General features: G+C 38.3%; 2 protein-coding genes across 4 annotated transcripts in view; one reads left to right on the top strand and one right to left on the bottom strand.

Annotated features, from left to right (window-relative positions):
• Positions 1-5368: 5368 nt before the first annotated feature.
• On the bottom strand, positions 5369-6487 carry LOC131821987 (heterogeneous nuclear ribonucleoprotein A1-like). The gene has a single exon (XM_059158372.1). The coding sequence runs from the start codon at positions 6443-6445 to the stop codon at positions 5573-5575; it is 873 nt and encodes a 290-aa protein (XP_059014355.1). The 5' UTR covers positions 6446-6487; the 3' UTR covers positions 5369-5572.
• An 8223-nt stretch (positions 6488-14710) lies between these two features.
• RPS6KA6 (ribosomal protein S6 kinase A6) overlaps positions 14711-18387 on the top strand; it is a 195891-nt gene continuing 192214 nt past the window's right edge. The window contains exons 1-2 of one of the 3 annotated variants that reach the window (XM_059157144.1): positions 14711-15034; positions 15410-15466. In XM_059157144.1, coding sequence (XP_059013127.1) covers positions 14789-15034; positions 15410-15466 — 303 coding nt within the window. In that variant the 5' untranslated portion in view covers positions 14711-14788. Of the gene's footprint in view, positions 17130-18387 lie in introns of all 3 variants that reach the window. The other 2 variants (XM_059157145.1, XM_059157146.1) reach the window with 2 other exon arrangements.

Genomic DNA, 18387 nt, shown 5'->3' with positions numbered 1-18387 from the left:
CTAAATGAGAAGAACATGCAGGCAAGAATACTTTATCTGGCAAGGTTGACATTCAGAATGGAAGGTGATATAAAGAGCTCCCAAGACCAGCAAGGTTTAAAAGAGTATGTGACCACCAAGCCAGCACTACAAGAAATATTAAGGGGGGTGTTTCTATAAATGAAGAAAGAACCCAAGAGTGACAAAGAACAGAAATTTACAGAGGCAATTGATGGAAACAAGGACTTCACAAGCAACATAATGTCAATAAGAACATATTTTTCAATAGTTACTCTCAACATGAATGGCCTAAATCCTCCCATAACACAACACAGTGTTGCAGATTGTATAAAATGACAGGACCCAGGCATATGCTGTCTACAAGAAACCCATTTGGACCCTAAAGATACATCCAGACTGAAAATGAAGGGATGAAGAAACATCTTTCATGCCAATGGTGCTCAAAAGAAAGCTGTGGTGGTGATTCTCCTATCAGATAAATTAGATTTTAAACTAAAGGCTGTAGTCAGAGATAAGGAAGGACAATACATCATTCTTAAAGGGTCTATCCACCAAGAAGATCTAACAATTGTAAATATTTATGCCCCCAATATGGGAGCAGCCAATTACATAAGAAAACTATTAATCAAGATAAAGAGTCATATTGATATGAATACATTAATAGTAGAAGATCTTCACATGCCTCTCTCAGAAATAGATCATTGAAGCAGAAAATCTATAAAGAAACAAGAGCATTGAATGACACATTGGACCAGACCTCATAAATATATACAGAACATTCCACCCTAAAACGACAGAATACTCATTCTTCTCGAGTGCAAATGGAGCTTTCTCCAGAGTACACTACATACTGGGTCACAGATCAGGGCCCAACTGATATCAAAAGATTGAGATTATTCCCTACATATTCTCAAACCACAATGCTTTGAAACTGGAAATCAACCACAAGAAAAAGTATGGAAGGAATTCAAACACTTGGAAGCTAAAGACCACCCTGCTTAACAATGTTTGGATCAAACAGGAACTCAAAGAAGAACTTAAACAATTCATGGAAACTGATGAGAATGAAGACACTTCAGTACAAAACCTATGGGATATGGCAAAGTCAGTCCTAAGAGGGAAATACATAGCCATCAAGCCTCACTCCAAAAAACCGAAAAATCCTGAATACACCACCTCTCTTTAAATCTCAAAGAACTGGAGAATCAACAACAAATTAAGCCAATCTCACACACAAAAAGGTAAATTATCAAGATTAGAGCAGAGATCAATGAGTTAGAAACTAGAGATACAGTAGAGCACATCAATGAAACTAGAAGCTGGTTCTTTTGAAAGAATCAATAAGATCAATCAACCACTGGGCAAACAAATCCAAAAGAAAAGAGAGAGGATGCAAATTAATAACATTATGAATGAAAAGGGAGAGTTCATGACTAACACCAAGGAAATAGAAAAAATCACCAGAAATTATTATCAGCAGTTATATGCAAGTAAATTAAGCAACCTAGACAAAATGTATACATCCCTGGAAACTTATAAACTTCCAAAACTGAATTAGGAAGAAATTGACAACCTGAATAAACCAATGTCTAGTAACGAGATTGAAGCAGTGATCAAAAATACCCCAAAACACAAGATCCCAGGTCCTGAGAGATTGCATGGAGAATTCTACCGAACATTCAAAGAAGAAATAATACCTATTCTCCTAAAGCTGTTTCAAAAGATCGAAACAGAAGGAAAACTTCCAGACTCTTTCTATGAAGCCAGCATTATCCTGATCCCCAAACCAGGCAAAGACCCCACCAAAAAGGAGAATTTCAGACCAATATCCCAGATGAATATAGATGCCAAGATTCTCAACAACATCCTAACTAATAGGATCCAAAAGTACATTAAAAAGATTATCGACCATGACCAGGTGAGATTTATCCATGGGATGCAAGGGTGGTTCAACATTCACAAATCAATGTGATAGAACGAGCCAGTAAGAGAATAGAGAAGAACTACATGGTTCTCTCAATTGATGCAGATAAAGCATTTGACAAGATATAACATTGTTCCTGATTAAAACACTTCAAAGTGTAGGGGTAGAGGGAACATTCCTCAACTTCATAAAATCTATCTATGGAAAAACCACATCAAATATCATTCTCAATGGGGAAAAGCTGAGAGCCGTTCCTTTGAGATCAGGAACACGACAAGGATGCCCCCTCTCACCACTGTTGTTCAACATAGTACTAGAAGTCCTAGCAACAGCAATCAGACAACAAAAACAAGTAAAAAGTATTGAAATTGGCAAAGAAGAAGTCAAACTCTCTCTCTTTGCAGATGTTATGATACTTTATATGGAAAACCCAAAAGACCCCACCCCCAAACTACTAGAACTCATACAGCAATTCAGTACTATGGCAGGATACAAAATCAGTGCACGGAAATCAGTAGCTTTCTTATACACTAACAATGAAAATATAGAAAGGGAAATTAGAGAATCCATTCCATTTACTATAGCACCAAGAACCATAAGATACCTGGGAATAAACCTAACCAAAGAGGTAAAGGATCTGTACTCAAGGAACCAGAGAACACTCATGAAAGAAATTGAAGATGACACAAAAAGATGGAAGAGCATTCCATGTTCATGGATCAGAAGAATAAACATTGTTAAAATGTCTGTACTGCCCAGAGCAATCTATATTTTCAATGCCATCCTGACTAAATTCCACCGGCATTTTTCAAAGTGATGGAGCAAAGAATCCTAAAGTTTGTATGGAATCATAAGAGATCCCGAATTGCTAAGGAAATGTTGAAAAAGAAAAACAAAACCGGGGGCATCATGTTGCCTGATTTCAAGCTTTACTACAAAGCTGTGATCACCAAGACAGCATGGTACTGGCACAAAAACAGACACAGACCAGTGGAAGAGAGTAGAGATCTCAGATATGGACCCTCAACTCTATGGCCAAGTAATTTTTGACAAAGCAGGAAAAAATATCCAATGGGGGAAAAAAACAGTCTCTTCAATAAACTGTGCTGGGAAAATCGGACAGCTATGTGTAGAAGAATGAAACTCGACCACTCTCTTACACCATACACAAAGATGAACTCAAAATGGATTATAAAATAGAAATCCATCAGAATCCTAGGGGAGAACATAGGCAATAACCTCTTCGACATCAGCCACAGCAACTTCTTTCAAGATATGTCTCCAAAGGCAAAGGAAAGAAAAGTGAAAATGAACTTTTGGGACTTCATCAAGATCAAAACCTGCTGCACAGCAAAGGAAACAGTCAACAAAACAAAAAGGCAACCCATGGAATGAAAGAAAATGTTCGCAAATGACATTACAGACAAAGGGCTGATATCTAAGATCTATAAAGAACTCCTCAAACTCAACACACACAAAACAGATAATCATGTTAAAAAATTGGCAGAAAACATGAATAGACACTTCTCCAAAGAAGACATACAAATGTCTAATAGACACATGAAAAAATGTTCATCATCACTAGCCATCAGGGACATTCAAATCAAAACCACATTGAGATACCACCTTACTCCAGTTAGAATGGCCCAAATCAACAAGACCGTAAACAACATGTGTTGGAGATGATGTGGAGGAAGGTTGAACCCTCTTACACTTTTGGTGGGAATGCAAGTTGGTGCAGCCCCTTTGGAAAACAGTGTGGACATTCCTTAAGAAATTAAAAATAGATCTACCCTATAGCCCAGCAAATGTACTACTGGGTATTTACCCCAAAGATACGGATGTAGTGAAAAGAAAAGCCATCTGTACCCCAATGTTCATAACAGCATGGCCACAATATCTCCAAACTATGGAAAGAGCCAAGGTGCCCTTCAATGGACAAATGGACAAAGAAGATATGGTCCATATACACAATGCAGTATTATGCCTCCATCAGAAAGGATGGGACCCAACTTTTGTATCAACAGGGACAGGACTGGCAGAGGTTGTGCTGAGTGAAATGAGTCAAGCAGAGAGAGTTAATTATCATATGGTCTCACTTACTTGTAGAGCACAAGGAATAACATGGAGGACATTGGGAGAAAGGAAAAGTAAATTGGGGAAAATCAGAGGGGGAGATGAAGCAGGAGAGACTGTGGACTCTGAGAAACACACAGGGTTTTGGGGGGAAGGAGGGTTGGGTGAGCCTGGTGGTGGGTATTAAGGGGGGCATGTATTGCATGGAGCACTGGGTGAGGTGCATAATCGATATATTTTGGAACACACGAAAAAATTAAATTTAATTTAATTTAAAAAATAAAAAAAGAAAAGAAAATACTTTTTATAGCAGTTTTAAGTTTACTGCATAATTAAACAGGAAATACGGAGTTCCTGTATATGTCTTGCCTGTACAGGTACAGCTTTCCCTACTATCAACATCCCACACAAGTTTGGAGACTTTTTACAATCAGTGAATCTTTTTAAATTCCTGTGTATTTAATATATAGTGTTATATTAGTTTTAGGTATACAATATATTGATTAATATTTCCATATATTACTCCCTTGTCTTTGTGCTCATCAAGATAAATGCACTCTTGATCCCCTTCACCTATTTCATCCATCCTCTCACCCACCTCCCCTCTGGTAACCATCTGTTTTCTACATTAAGAGTCTGGTTTTTTTCCTTTTTTTTTTTTTTGGTTCATTTTGTTTCTTAAATTCTGCACATGAGTAAAATCACTTGAAACTTGTCTTTCTCTGACTGACTTATTTCACTTACCATTATATTCTCTGGTCCCATCCACAAACTTAACCAAAGAGGTTAAATATCTGTACTCTAAATACTATAAAAGACTGATGAAAGGAATTCAAGATGATATAAAGAACTGGAAAAACATTCTATGCTTACGGATTGGAAGAACAAATATTTTTTTTTCAAGAGAATATTAAATCATTTATTGATTACACATGATAATGGATGATACACAAGCTTTAGTCCCATCTATAATTTTATCTGATACCATAATTCAATTTAGATATATTGCATAGGATGTGCCAACAATCATATTAATAACCAAATAAACTCCAGGACTTTGCTTGGGTGACCTTTTAATGATGAACTCCAGGTCACAACACATTAACTGTCAGTTCAACTACACCAAGGTTTGTGGAGACAATGGCTTCTGTGCCCAAGCAGGTTGCAAATAAATTTCAAATGGAACCTGGCATCACCCTGAAGGAATTCTAACTTCACACTGTTGGGGTAGTATACCAAGATGGCTTCAGAGTAGACTAACTTTACACAGCACATTTTTAAAAAAGACACATTTATTCAGTGTCATGATCAGACTATTACATTTAGCAATCAACAGCATGGGTGCAAAAAAAAAAAAATCTACATTAAAACCCTTTGTTGGAATGCTTTAAACTTTCCACAGAACAGAAACTAAAATAACCTGTTATACAATTAGTCACAAATACAGTCCTCGAGTTTTTTTCCCCATACACATGAGTATTGTCTAAAACATGTCTTCTTTGTAGCAGCTAGGCCCTGCCACCACTGTGCTTGGCTGAGTTCACAAATCTGTTGTAACCTGTAGCTTCCCTGTCACTTCTCTGGCTCTCCTCTCCTGCCTCCAAAATTGCCTCCTTTCATGGGTCCAAAATTTGAGGATTGATTGTTGTAATTGCCAAAATTATTATAGCTTCCGCCACCTCCAAAGTTGCTTCCATCATTACCAAATCCGTTATAGCCATCCCCACTGCCACCATATCCACCACCACCTCGACTGCCATCAAAGCCACCTCGACCACTGAAGTTTCCTCCACGAACAAAGTTGTCATTCCCACCAAAACCACCTCCACGACCACCACCAAAGTTTCCAGAACCACTTCGACCTCTTTGGCTGGATGAAGCACTAGCCATCTCTTGCTTAGAGAGCGCTTTCCTTACTTCACAGTTGTGGCCATTCACAGTATGGTATTTTTGAATGACAATCTTGTCTACAGAATCATGGTCATCAAATGTTACAAAAGCAAAACCCCTCTTTTTGCCACTGCCTCGGTCAGTCATGATCTCAATCACTTCGGTTTTCCCATACTGTTCGAAATAATCTCTTAGATGATGTTCTTCAGTGTCTTCTTTAATGCCACCAACAAAAATCTTTTTCACAGTTAAGTGGGCACCAGGTATTTGAGAATCTTCTCTTGAGACAGCCCTCTTTGGTTCCACAACTCTTCCATCCACCTTGTGTGGCCTTGCATTCATGGCTGCATCCACCTCCTCCACAGTGGCATATGTGACAAACCCAAAGCCTCTGGAGCGCTTGGTGTTCGGATCTCTCATTACCACACAGTCCGTAAGTGTTCCCCATTGCTCAAAATGGCTCCTCAGACTCTCATCGGTTGTTTCAAAGCTCAGACCTCCGATGAAGAGCTTCCGCAGCTGTTCAGGCTCTTTGGGAGACTCTGACTTAGACATGACGGCGGTGGGAGGGGAGACTTTAACGATGCTTACTTGGCGGCATCCACAGGCAGGGAAGAACAAATATTTTTAAAATGTCTGTATTGCCCAAAGCAATCCACACATATAATGCAATCCCTATTGAAGTACTAACAGCGTTTTTCACAGAACTAAAATAAAAATTCTTAAATTTATAGAGAACAAAAAAAGGCCATGAATTTCCAAAGCAGTCTTGAAAAAGAAAAGCAAAGAGGCACCACAGTTCTGGACTTTAAGCTATATTACAAAACTGTATTAATTACTAATTGGATCCTTGTTTTTTGTTGAATATACGAAATTCTTTACATATTCTGGGTACAAGGCCTCTGTCATATATGTGATTTCCAGATATTTTCCCCAATTCTAGTTTATATTTTCATACTTGTGATAGGATCTTTGCAGAACAAAATATTTTAATTTTGATGAGATCTAATTTATCAATTCAAAATTGCATGGATCATGGCTTTGGTTTCATACTTAAGAAATCTTCACCTAAGACTTGTGATGCTAAGTCAAAGATTTTTCCTGTCTACTTTTTAAAGTTTTACAGTTTTTCATTGTATTTTATTTTTAAAGTTTTTATTTACTTAGAGAAAGAGAGAGATAGTGAGCAGGGTGACAGGCAAAGAGGAGAGAGAGAGAGAGTAGCTCAAGCAGATTCTGCCCTGGATATGGGGGCTCAATTCCATAATCCTGAGATTGTGACTTGAGCCAAAATCAAGACCACCCAGGCGCCCCTATAGTTTTTCATTGTATAATAAGATTTACGATCAATTACTTTGCTGTTGCTTTTTATTTAGTACATGCTAGCAGGGTAGTGTGACAAGGATGTTTCTCTGCTGTCCCAATTCAGCTTCAGTTTTAGGTAGTCTGTGTCTCTGGTTTTCCAGAATGTTTTCTCAGTATTACTGCCTCTCCTCTATGTGGCACTCAAATTTTACCTTATATCTTTGTGAGCCTTTGAGGGAATTTTTTCACCCATTCCCATTGGTAAGAAGGCTCTAATTATCTGTGTCTAGAATGGTTTTCTTTCCCTCTCCTAAGAAACAGAGATATTTTTTTTTCTTTTACCCTTCCTTGGAAGCAGTGGGTGTTCACAAGTTTCCTTAGAGTCAACCATGTGTGCTACCCTATTCCCCCGCCTCCAATCAGTGACATTTGTGCAGTGTTTTGCTTTTCCTGCAACAATGGCTGTCCTCTTCTTCCAGGCCTGTGATGTTTAGGGAGGCTTTATCTGATATTTTGCCCTGCCATCCATCTTTCCATGATCACCAGATGTAAGTCTGTGAAGAAAAGCCTGAGAGTGGATGCCAACTTCCCTTGTCTTTGCAACTCCACGAAGTTCTATGATGTCATGCTATTCCACATTTGGTTTTAGGCAATTCATTAAAATATTTATCTCAATTCTCCTTACTGCTTTATTGCACCTTATGTCTTGTACCCTGGTGTTCTGCTATAGGTGAACCAATTTGTATTCTGTCTGTCTTTGGAAGTTTTGTCTTTGTATTTGAGGCTATTCTGCTGCCCTTTGACATCAACTCTTATGGGTTCAAGAAATGTTATGATTTTGTTGCTTATTTGCCTTTTTTTGTTGTTGTTAGGGTAGAAGTGATGCTATTTCCATCTTTTCTATAACCTAGATTGAAATGGAACTTTGATTAATATCTTTTTAAGTCATAAATTTGCTTGAAGAACAGTGAAGGGGAGGATATATATGAGGATATATATGAGGTTGAAAAATCTCCCCCTGATTTAATTTATAGTATTTGTGTTTTTAATATGTTTTTCTCATTTAAATGTCATAGGATATATATAACAAAGGTGTTTTTAGGATATTGTATTAGAGTCAGTTTGAATATTATCTGTTTAAGTAAGACTTTTACTTATTTTCTTTAAATGGACTTAAAATTCATAAGATAAGAAATACCACTGATGGACCTTCAAATAAGCATAGAGTTCTAAAAATAGAACTACCACATGATCCAGCAATTTCTTTTCAGGATATATACCCAAAAGAAATGAATTCAGTACTTTGAAGATATATCTGCATTCCCATATTCGTTGGAGCATTATTCATAATAACCAAGACATAGAAATAGCCTGTCAATCAGTGAATGAATAAAGAAAATGGGATATTTTAAATATTATCTAATTATGAAAAAGAAGGAAATCCTGCTATTTGTTTTGACATAGATGAAGTTGGAGGAAATTGTGCTAAGTGAAATAAGCCAGACACAAAAGAAAAATACTGGGTGTTCTTACATGTGGAATCTAAAAAGTCTAATACAAAGAAGTAGAAAGTAGAATGGTAGTTACCAAGGACAAGGAGGCAAAAGAAATAGGGAGATACTGAATGAAGTATGCAAAGTTACAGTTATATAGGATGCATAAATCTAGAAATTATCTACAGCATGATGACTATTATGCTAATTCATAAAATTGTTATATAATACTATATTGGTTAATATAGTTAATAATACTATATTGCATATATACTATATATGGTTGTTAGTAATACAATAATTATATTGTTGTTAATAATACTATATTTAATACTGGAAATTTGCCAAGAGAATACATTTCAGGTGCTCTCATAACACAAAAAATTGGTAACTGTGAGGAAATGATACGTTAATCAGCTTGACTATAGTAATCCTTTATGTATATATATATATATATATATATATATATATACATATATATACACACACATATATATGTATATATACCAAATCATATTGCACACATTAAGCATGCACAATCTTTTGTTTAAAATAGGTTTTAGGGACGGCTGGGTGGTTCAGTTGGTTAAGCAGCTGCTTTCATCTCAGGTCATGATCCCAGCATCCTGGGATCGAGTCCCGCTTCGGGCTCCTTGCTCATCAGGGAGCCTGCTTCTCTCTCTGCCTCTGCCTGCCATTCTGTCTGCCTGTGCTCACTCTCCCTCCCTCTCTCTCTCTCTGATAAATAAATAAAATCTTTAAAAAAAATAAAAAAATAAAATAGGTTTTAATCTTGCTTTAATTAAATTTCTATTTAAATATACTAAAAGTTGTAAAAAGCAGAGAAGTTAGGTAGATGCTGTGTTGCCTTTAAGAACTTTCAGTGTTTATATAGGCTGTGTTTTCTAGGAACATGTTATGAAGTTGTAAGATCATTTTGTATTGTGTTCACTTTGAAAACCTGTTGAGACTACATTTTAGGTCAGTTCAATAAATAATTTAGGAGTGAAATGAACTCTGACTCACTAAAAACAGGAAGGAAATAATGAAAATGATTCTTAATTTCAGGATGAAACCCAATTCTTAGTTTGAACTGTTTTGTTTTATCTACATATGTCTAGACCCTTACATAGACCTCCTTGGGATTATGGCTCTCTTGTTACTTCATCTTATAGGGAGGCCAAATATTACTTAGGAAATTTAAACAATCCTCCACCCTCTAGTTCCTAGGGACTAAACACTATTCAAATATATGGCCTCCTTGAACATTCAGAATTCTAACAAGAAGTGGGGTGCTAAGTAGAAAAGAGGCTTACTTAGGTAAGATTAGGCTTAGACTCAAACCAGCAACTCTTCCAAGGAGCTATCCAGGGTACTACATCACATCTACTGAAGTTGGCTGGATCCTTTTCTTCGGTAGCCACCTTAAAATTTGCCCATTTTCCCACTTGACTACCTAAAACAGGACATCAGACAAAAGCCACTTTTTATTATAGTCAACTCTGTACACTGTTATTAACATGCTAAATGTTTTTATATGGTCTTAAAATGTCTCAATAAGGTTTGTAACTTCTATAGGTTCTCCTTTGGAAATTTACATTAAATTTACATTTACATTAAATTTAAATTTACATTTACTTTCCAAGTCTCTATTCATATGCCATATGAGTTCAGAAGTTCTGAAATTCAAATTAATCATTTAGGCTTTTTGGACAAAATTACTCCAAAATATCTGTCTCTTACTTTGGCTAATTGTAAATTAAAAAGCAGTTGTTCTCAAAGTGCAGTCCCCAAAACATCATCAGAAGAATACCTGGGAACTTGGTAGAAATGCAAACACTCAGTTTCCTACTCCCAATTTATTGAGTTAGAAACACTGGAGGTCAGCAATCTGTGTTTTGACAAAGCCCTGAAGAAAATTCTGATGCATACTTACCAGTGACTCAAGACTGTGCTGTTAATAAGACTATGATGGTAAGCTTAAAATTATTTGGTTCATCTTAATATAAATTTTATTTAGAAACCTTAAATACATGGAGAATCTAGTAAGCAGGTATGGATAGGCCAAGGGAAACCTTTTATCATTACTTCACATATTTTATTGTAGGTGAAAACAATTTTGTGAATTATATGCAAAGGACATTCTGAAGGTAATTAAATTGGTAGCTGCACACATTTATATATTTTAATTGCTTTACAGATTTATGAGCATGTGTGCATGTTTGAAGTTTGTATGGGTCATGTAGCTACTCCCATATACTTAATCTGTGAACGCTCACCCTATCTCAGAAGGAACTCTCTTCAGCAAGGTTCCAAGATTTGTTAGGGACCCAGTGGAAAATTGGGAGTTAGTGAAGAAACATCAAATAACTTGTCAAATCAGCTAACTTGACTTTTGTGAACAATGCTGTGAAGGACATTAGCAGCCAGATTGCCTTTACAAGTGGCATATTCCTTTGGCTTATAAAAATGTATCCATTTTGTCAACTATGATTGGTTATAATATTTATTTACATCAACCTTGGAATTCATTTCCTTGTCACCCTCGGCCCGCAAGGATGACAATGAGCCTGGTATGGTGTTAATGCTTCATTTCCGTTTATTTAATCAACTTCCTTAGCTTATATACATCAGGGTGACCAATAGGGGTCAAGCAATGGGGAGAGCCAATGAGAGTCCTGTTACTATGCTGATTAAATTTGATACAGCCAATAACTATGTCCTCCTTTAGGCGGGCTTCACCAGAAAGTTCATTGTATACTTGCAGCGTATTTTGCTAGCAGTGAGCCAAGCACCTTCTTGTAATGGCGGGGATTTTCCCGGCCGGAGGCAGTCCCCGACATTTCCTGTCATTCCATCATCTTGGCAAACCCACTAGTAAGATCAATGGTCCCCCCCACCAAGAAAATAGCATTATTACCAAATATGTTGACATGTTTGAAGAGATTTAGAAATAAAAAGAAAATAAATTTTACTGCTTGATATTTTCCTTATATGTGATACAGTGGAATGAGTTTGTAACCTATACCATTATAACAATTTAATGAGCTGAAGCTAAATCATGAAGTGTAAATACCTTTCATAAATATCTTGAGTTAGACTACAAATGATGGTTACTACTCTTCCTAATCTCTAGTATTATTAAGGGATTTCACTTTTCATGTACTATAAAATTTGTTACTGTCCAAAGAAGAACAACTATTAAACTATGATCATATTTATCATTTAATCCCATTAATTTCAACTAAAAGAGAATAATGAGTTTACATTTGATAAGTATGATTTGCTTCCCTTTTGAAATCGATTTCTAGAAGGCCTTAGGTTATTTATTATTTATAGAGAATGAAAGTTCTCTGGCACTCCTAAGAAATCATCTAAAGATTATAAGTATTTATTAAAAGTTAAACACTGTAAACTTTCCTATTTGTGTACATGACTCCATTTTTATAATTTATGTCTGAATACCTTCAAAATAAAATGTTTGAATATTTTCCTGATAGTGCTTTTATGTTCTTTGTTGGCTCACCATTTTCCAGCTATTTGGGTTATGAACTTTGGCAAATAAGAAGAGAATACTGAGTGATTAAGTGGCTCTTTCCATAATTATACCCTATATAAGCATTACTTTGTAAATGCTACAGTTTAGAAATCAAAACCATAGTGTAGAATCTGTGGGTGGTCTGTGATCTGCTGATCAAAGGATCTTAGTTCATATTTTACACCCCTTTAGTGGGGTCAAGAAGGTTTTTATCTCCATATGGGTCAGTTAACTTTATTCAGTTAAATTACATGACCATTTATTTTCACATTTAACCCTGGTAATCTAATGTATGTCATTTATCACAGGGTAAATAAATCACTTTGAACGTTTAAGTGTACTTTCTCCTTAGTCCTGAAAATACTCAGGACACATGTTCCTAATGGTGGTGGAACCCAACTCATTACTTTTTGTAATGAACAATGTATTATGTAGAAACTGAGTATAGTACATCCCAGCTCCAGAGCCACCAAAATATTACTAAATCTTGTGTAAACTTCTAATGTCATGCTCCAATAATTGGAAATCCAGAGATACATAGGCATACAGAAAATTTCAGGCTAAAAATTTCCTAAAGACTAAAGAGAAAGCAAGAATCTCTGCTATGTATATTTTGCAGAAGACTGAAACTTGTCTTCCTTAATACCTGTCTTTGTGCTGAAGAAAGTCATCAACTTTTTCACCAAGAATCTAAGGACCTCTGAGCTTGTCAAAATTGTATATATTGGAGAGGGCACGGATTGCATGGAGCACTGGGTGTGGTGCAAAAACAATGAATACTGTTACGCTGAAAATCAATTAAAAAATTTAAAAAAAACCCAAAAATGAAAAAAAATTGTGTATATTAGGTCCTGGTCACTAGTAGCTTAATATCAGACACTATGCCTTTGATAAAGGGAATCAACACAGAGCAAATAAGCATTAAAGTCTGCAGAGTTAAGTACTGTCATACATTTTTATACTAGCCCACAGCTTTAACACAGTGTCTGGATAGAGTAGAAAAATATTTTTTGTCCATCCAACGTATTGAGCACCAGACATATGCTGTGTGTAGAGCTTAATAAGCTAATTCACTAACATCAAAATCTCAAAGTTTGTTAGTAAAGAAAATTAAAGAAGTGTTGAAATAAGGATATGGAAAATACTTTATGGAAGTAAAGAGAAATGGGTGGCTAATTTTCCCCAGAGATGAGTGTAAGGAGGGTATGGAGAAGGGAGGGTAATATCAGAGGGCTTTCACAGAACAGTGGGTTAGAAGTTTTGGCATCAGGCGGAAGTAGTTTTAATTCTAGAATTTCCATTTAATATCTGTGAGATCTTGGTAAAATCATTGAACCTTTTCTAGGGTCAGTTTCCTCATCTGCAAAATACAGATAATATAAATTTTTACAAATTGTTATAAGGGCTAAATGAATTCATGAAGAGCATATTATTGGAGCATAGTGGGCTCTCAGTAAATAATAGTTGTTATTAATGACCGCTATTAAAAATAAGTTGCTTAGGAAGAGTAGGATAGGGAAGATACAATAAGATGTGCATAGATTTTACTGGAATATGAGGTGGTGATGAAACTGGAAAGATAGAGGCCAGTTGGTGAGAACATTTGCATTCAAAGCTAAAAAGTATGGATATTTTAGTAGAGATGATGGAGTATCATTGAGGAATTTTAATTCCTGGGCTGCCAGAGAGGAAGATGGTCTGGAGAAAGAGTATAAATTTAGAGTGAGAAAGACAAAATAAGAGGAATCGTTAGTATCACTAGCTCATATTCTATGGGGTAAACTGAGGCAATGACAGTGGAGGGGGGGATAAAGCAGACATTTAAAAAATATTTGGGAATGGGGCGCTTGGGTGGCTCAGTTGTTAAGCGTCTGCCTTCAGCTCAGGTCATGATCCCAGGATCCTGGGATCGAGCCCCACACGAGCTCCCTGCTCAGCAGGAAGCCCAATTATCTCTCTCCTACTCCCCCTGCTTGTGTTCCCTCTCTCGCTGTGTCTCTCTGTCAAATAAATAAATAAATAAAATATTTGAGATAGACATCAAGGGACATGTTAACTGAAAGAACTGAGAAACAGAAATTTATTAAAATCCTTAAGTTGAGGGAAGGTTTTTGATTTTTTTAAATGAGAGAGTTGTATGCATGTTTGTAAGCTAAGAAGAATGTAGAATAAACATTTATGAAGTCTAGAAACACTGCATGTCACCAGTACTTTGGAAACCCTGAGAGGGATGGGGTTGGAAGAGTTAGGGAGTTCAGGTGTACTAGTTTGTTTTAAATGCATTTTCTTCCTGCTTCCAGCTTTTAGAAACCCAATGTACACTGGACTGAAATCCCCGGCCCACTACTCTTCACTATACACAAATGGGTGTGGCTCGGTGTATAGAACACCTGCTTTTGTGAGCCCTGCAAGCCGATATTCCTGGAGTCCTCCCCTGACACTGAGTCCTCCAACGCTATAGAGCGTCTCCCAGTTGCCACATTCGTTTTGGGAATCTTCTCGCCTGCAAGCCGGCTTCGCAGACTTGAGAGGGCCCGCTGAGCATGTGTGAAGGAGACGCGCATGCTCCGTGTAGTGGGCAGGTTTACCGCAGAGCAAGCAGTGCCTTTTACTACTCTTCTCCCGCCCCCTCGCCGTGCGCGTTCTTCTCCTTTCTCACACAATCCCCAACCACGCGGTTCTCCGTGTTCACCCCGCTCTTCCCCACCCCCTCCCTTCAACCCAGGTTGGGGAATCTCCATTGACGTTCGGGTGACGCTCCAGTGCTGCCGCCGCGGGGCAGGGAGGGGGGTTCCCAGCGCTACTCAGGTAACGCCGCCGCTGCCGCCATTTTGACGGAGCTGGGTACGCGGAGGGAGCCCTCGGAGACCGGGTGGGGGACGGAGGCAATATCGAACCACAGTCGCGCGGGCGGCAGTGTGAGCACCAGCCGTGCGGAGCCCTCTGAGCGGCAGCATAGTTTTCTCGTCTAAGGGGAGCAGATGCCCGCGGCGGTGATCCTCCTCTCCCAGCCGCTGAGGGCATCCTGCAGCCAGGACAGCTGTTGCTGAAGGAGGGGCTGGGGGTTCCGCGGGTGGTGGCGGCGGCTGGCCAGCTCCAAGAACGGGATGCACGGCTGCGCCAGTGGCTGGCAGCTCCTGCTCAAGTGCTCCTGAAGGGACGATGCTACCGTTCTCGCCTCAGGACGAGCTCTGGAATCAAGAAATGGAGGTTTTCCGAGGCGGCGCGAGGAGCGGCGAGGTTAGTGCGGTGGCCGAGTGCTGGAGCCACTCCCCTCTTTCCCTCAGGACCCTGGCTGGAGGCTGGACGGAGAGGGTCGTGGGGCTGACGGGCGGGGAGCCCAGGCCAGCTCCCCGGAGGCTGCCGGGCGGCGAAGCACGCGCTGCCCCAACTGTGTTTTTCGCTCGGGAGACAGCGGTCTGGGGCATGGGGAGTCGGAGCCGCCTGGGCCCGGGCTCGGTCTCAGAAGGAGCTTCTGCCTCTCGGGCCACACTGGAACTGTGATAAAAGTCACTCTGAGACCTGAAGTGAGACAGGGGAACGCGCCAGGTGCTGCGCGGTGCTCAGCACATTCCTTTATCTGCTGCGCCAGGTTTGCTCTCTTGGACCACTTTCGCGGACAGGGCTGACTCCAGCTAGCTGTTGAACCCGGGCGCTTTTGGAACCTAGCGCAACAAAAACACACCTAGGTGACAGTAACTCTGGGGACATTGGCTTATAGGGATGTGTGCTCCTTGCTTAGTTTTCTAGTTTCTCCATGACATGTTGTGGGTTTTGTAACAACCCCAGTGGAGATTAACTGGCGCCCAGGTTTCTTTGTTGACATTAAGGTGATGTTCTGGGGTCCCCTCAATTCTTCCACCCTCTTCCTTCTGTTCTTCTTTCCCCAACTGGTGTTCCCGCCCGCCCCCGTCGGTCGGTAAAAGAAAACACAGTAAACCCTACCCTTACAAGATGAATCTTTGGAAGACTTTGAGGTTCAACCAGAATATTTTGGTTCTCCTCTCTTCCCGCTCTTCTGAGGTTGTTCTGGTTGGACTTAGGTCAGCTGTGCAGTGAAAACTTAGATGTGCACAGGTATTCTGTTTCTAGTGTTATTGCTGTTGTTGTTAGAAGTGGGCAACATTTAAACTCTAAAAATTAGCCTTTTGGGAAAGTCAGATCCTTTTTTTGATAACTTAATGGATGGACAGTTTAAGAGCTTAAGAGGCCACAGTAGACCTCATAAAAAGTCTGAATGCCAAACTGGCATTTTGAGGTAAGACTGGCAATCACAGACCTCCATCTCTCAAGATGCTAATTTGTGTTCAAGTACTTGCTCCATCTTTAAAAAAACATTCTTTTTTCTTTTCAGTGTTCAACTAAATTGGGGTTAAAATTCCATGCCAGGATAACATTTAATAAGAAATGTAATAGAAAAAATTCAGAAGGAGTCTAAAGTTGAATCCACTCCACTGTAGTAAATATTTTACTAGAAAACTAAGCAGTTCCAAAATGTATTTTAATATTCTACATCTCTTAAGAACAGGATAAGTGAAGAAAGCTAAATTTCTTCTTGGAATATAGGGATGTTTCATACTTGCAAGAATTTTCTAGCAAGACCATTCGGTGGGAGATGAATTTTATTCACATATGTAATTGGTTGACATATAGTTTCACGTATCTGGTATATAAAAACAGTTACATGCTTGTATATAAGGATGGGGTGAGATATGGAGAGTCTTTTACATGCTTCCTATTTTATTATTTTTGTTAAATTTGAATGGAGAAATGTTTTGAATCATAATTACCACATAGGGTGTTTTATTATTTGCAGTATATTTTAGGTATTAGAGAGATTTAACAATGTGTCTCTCTAACTCATCAATTCAGAAAAATACTCAAATGGAAATTCTTAAATCTTGTAAAACAAATGGTGACAGTTAATGTGGTGAACATGATATTGCTGCTGCCTTCGTCTGAAACAGTTATGATCAACGAGATTTGACTATGATGCTTCAAGTGACTTACTTAAACTACATATGAACAGACCTGTTTTACACGTAAAAGAGGTTTTTTCTGTTATTAGTTTATAAGTTTTCTTTTCACAAGAAGGAAACAGTTTTACTGCTCAGACTATATTTTTAAAGTTTTTTTAAAGGTTTATTTGAGAGAGAGAGAGAGCACACTTGAGCACAAGCCACAATGGGGCAGAGCGAGCAAATCTCAAGTAGATTTCCTGCTGAGCACAGAGCGGCTCGGAGCTATCTCGTGACCCAGAGATCGTGACCTGAGCCAAAACCAAGAGGCAGACGTTCAACCAACTGAGCCACCCAGGCGCCCCCTCCCAGACTTACTTACTTTTTAAAAAAAAAATTTTAATTTCAATCCAACTCAATTAACATTTGGTGTATTATTAATTTCATAGTTAGAATTTAGTGATTCATCATTGCATATAATAGTGTACCTTACGTCAACTGCCTTCCATTTTAATCGCCCATCACCCAGTTACCCCATCCCCCTATCCGCCTCCCCTCCAGCAACCCTCAGTTTGTTTCCTATAGTTTAGAGTCTCTTATGGTTTGTCTCCCTGTGTGATTTCGTCTTATTTTACTTTCCCTTCCCTTCCCCTATGTTCATTTGTTTTGTTTCTTAAATTCCATATGTGAGTGAAATCATAGATTTGTCTTTCTCCAACTGACTTTTAATTATGTGTTTGTTGATATTGGCTTTGGAAATGTTAACACTTTGGCATGAACTTTGCAGCCCCAGTCATGATAGTTTTTAAGACTAAGGATGTTTTCATTGTAGAATATCTTTTTTGAAAATGTGTTGGAATCCTTAAAGAAAATGTGAGTGAGAATGTGTTAACTTTAATGTCAAAGAAAGTAATTTCCATCAGTTTTTGTGTGTGTTGAATCCTGGTAAAATTAAAGATTACGTGCACTATTAAATACTGTGGAGTCTTTTTAAGTATCTGTCTTTTACTTGTCTTGTTTCATGGGCAATTGTTAACCTCTGAAGTATCATTCAAAAGTATGAGGATTATTTGTTTGAGACTCTGAATGTGCTTTCTCACAGTTACTGAGAGTTACATTTTTAGACCAAGACACAATAGGGAGTTAGAATGATGCAGAGCCTTACCACTGTTTGTAAAATTGTCCTGTGGGAAATGTGTTGGA

Source organism: Mustela lutreola, chromosome X (genome assembly GCF_030435805.1).
Source record: "Mustela lutreola isolate mMusLut2 chromosome X, mMusLut2.pri, whole genome shotgun sequence".
In the NCBI taxonomy this organism is placed as follows: Eukaryota; Metazoa; Chordata; class Mammalia; order Carnivora; family Mustelidae; genus Mustela; species Mustela lutreola.
The sequence above is the reverse complement of the archived record's forward strand: the minus strand, read 5'-3'. Positions and strand labels throughout refer to the sequence as shown.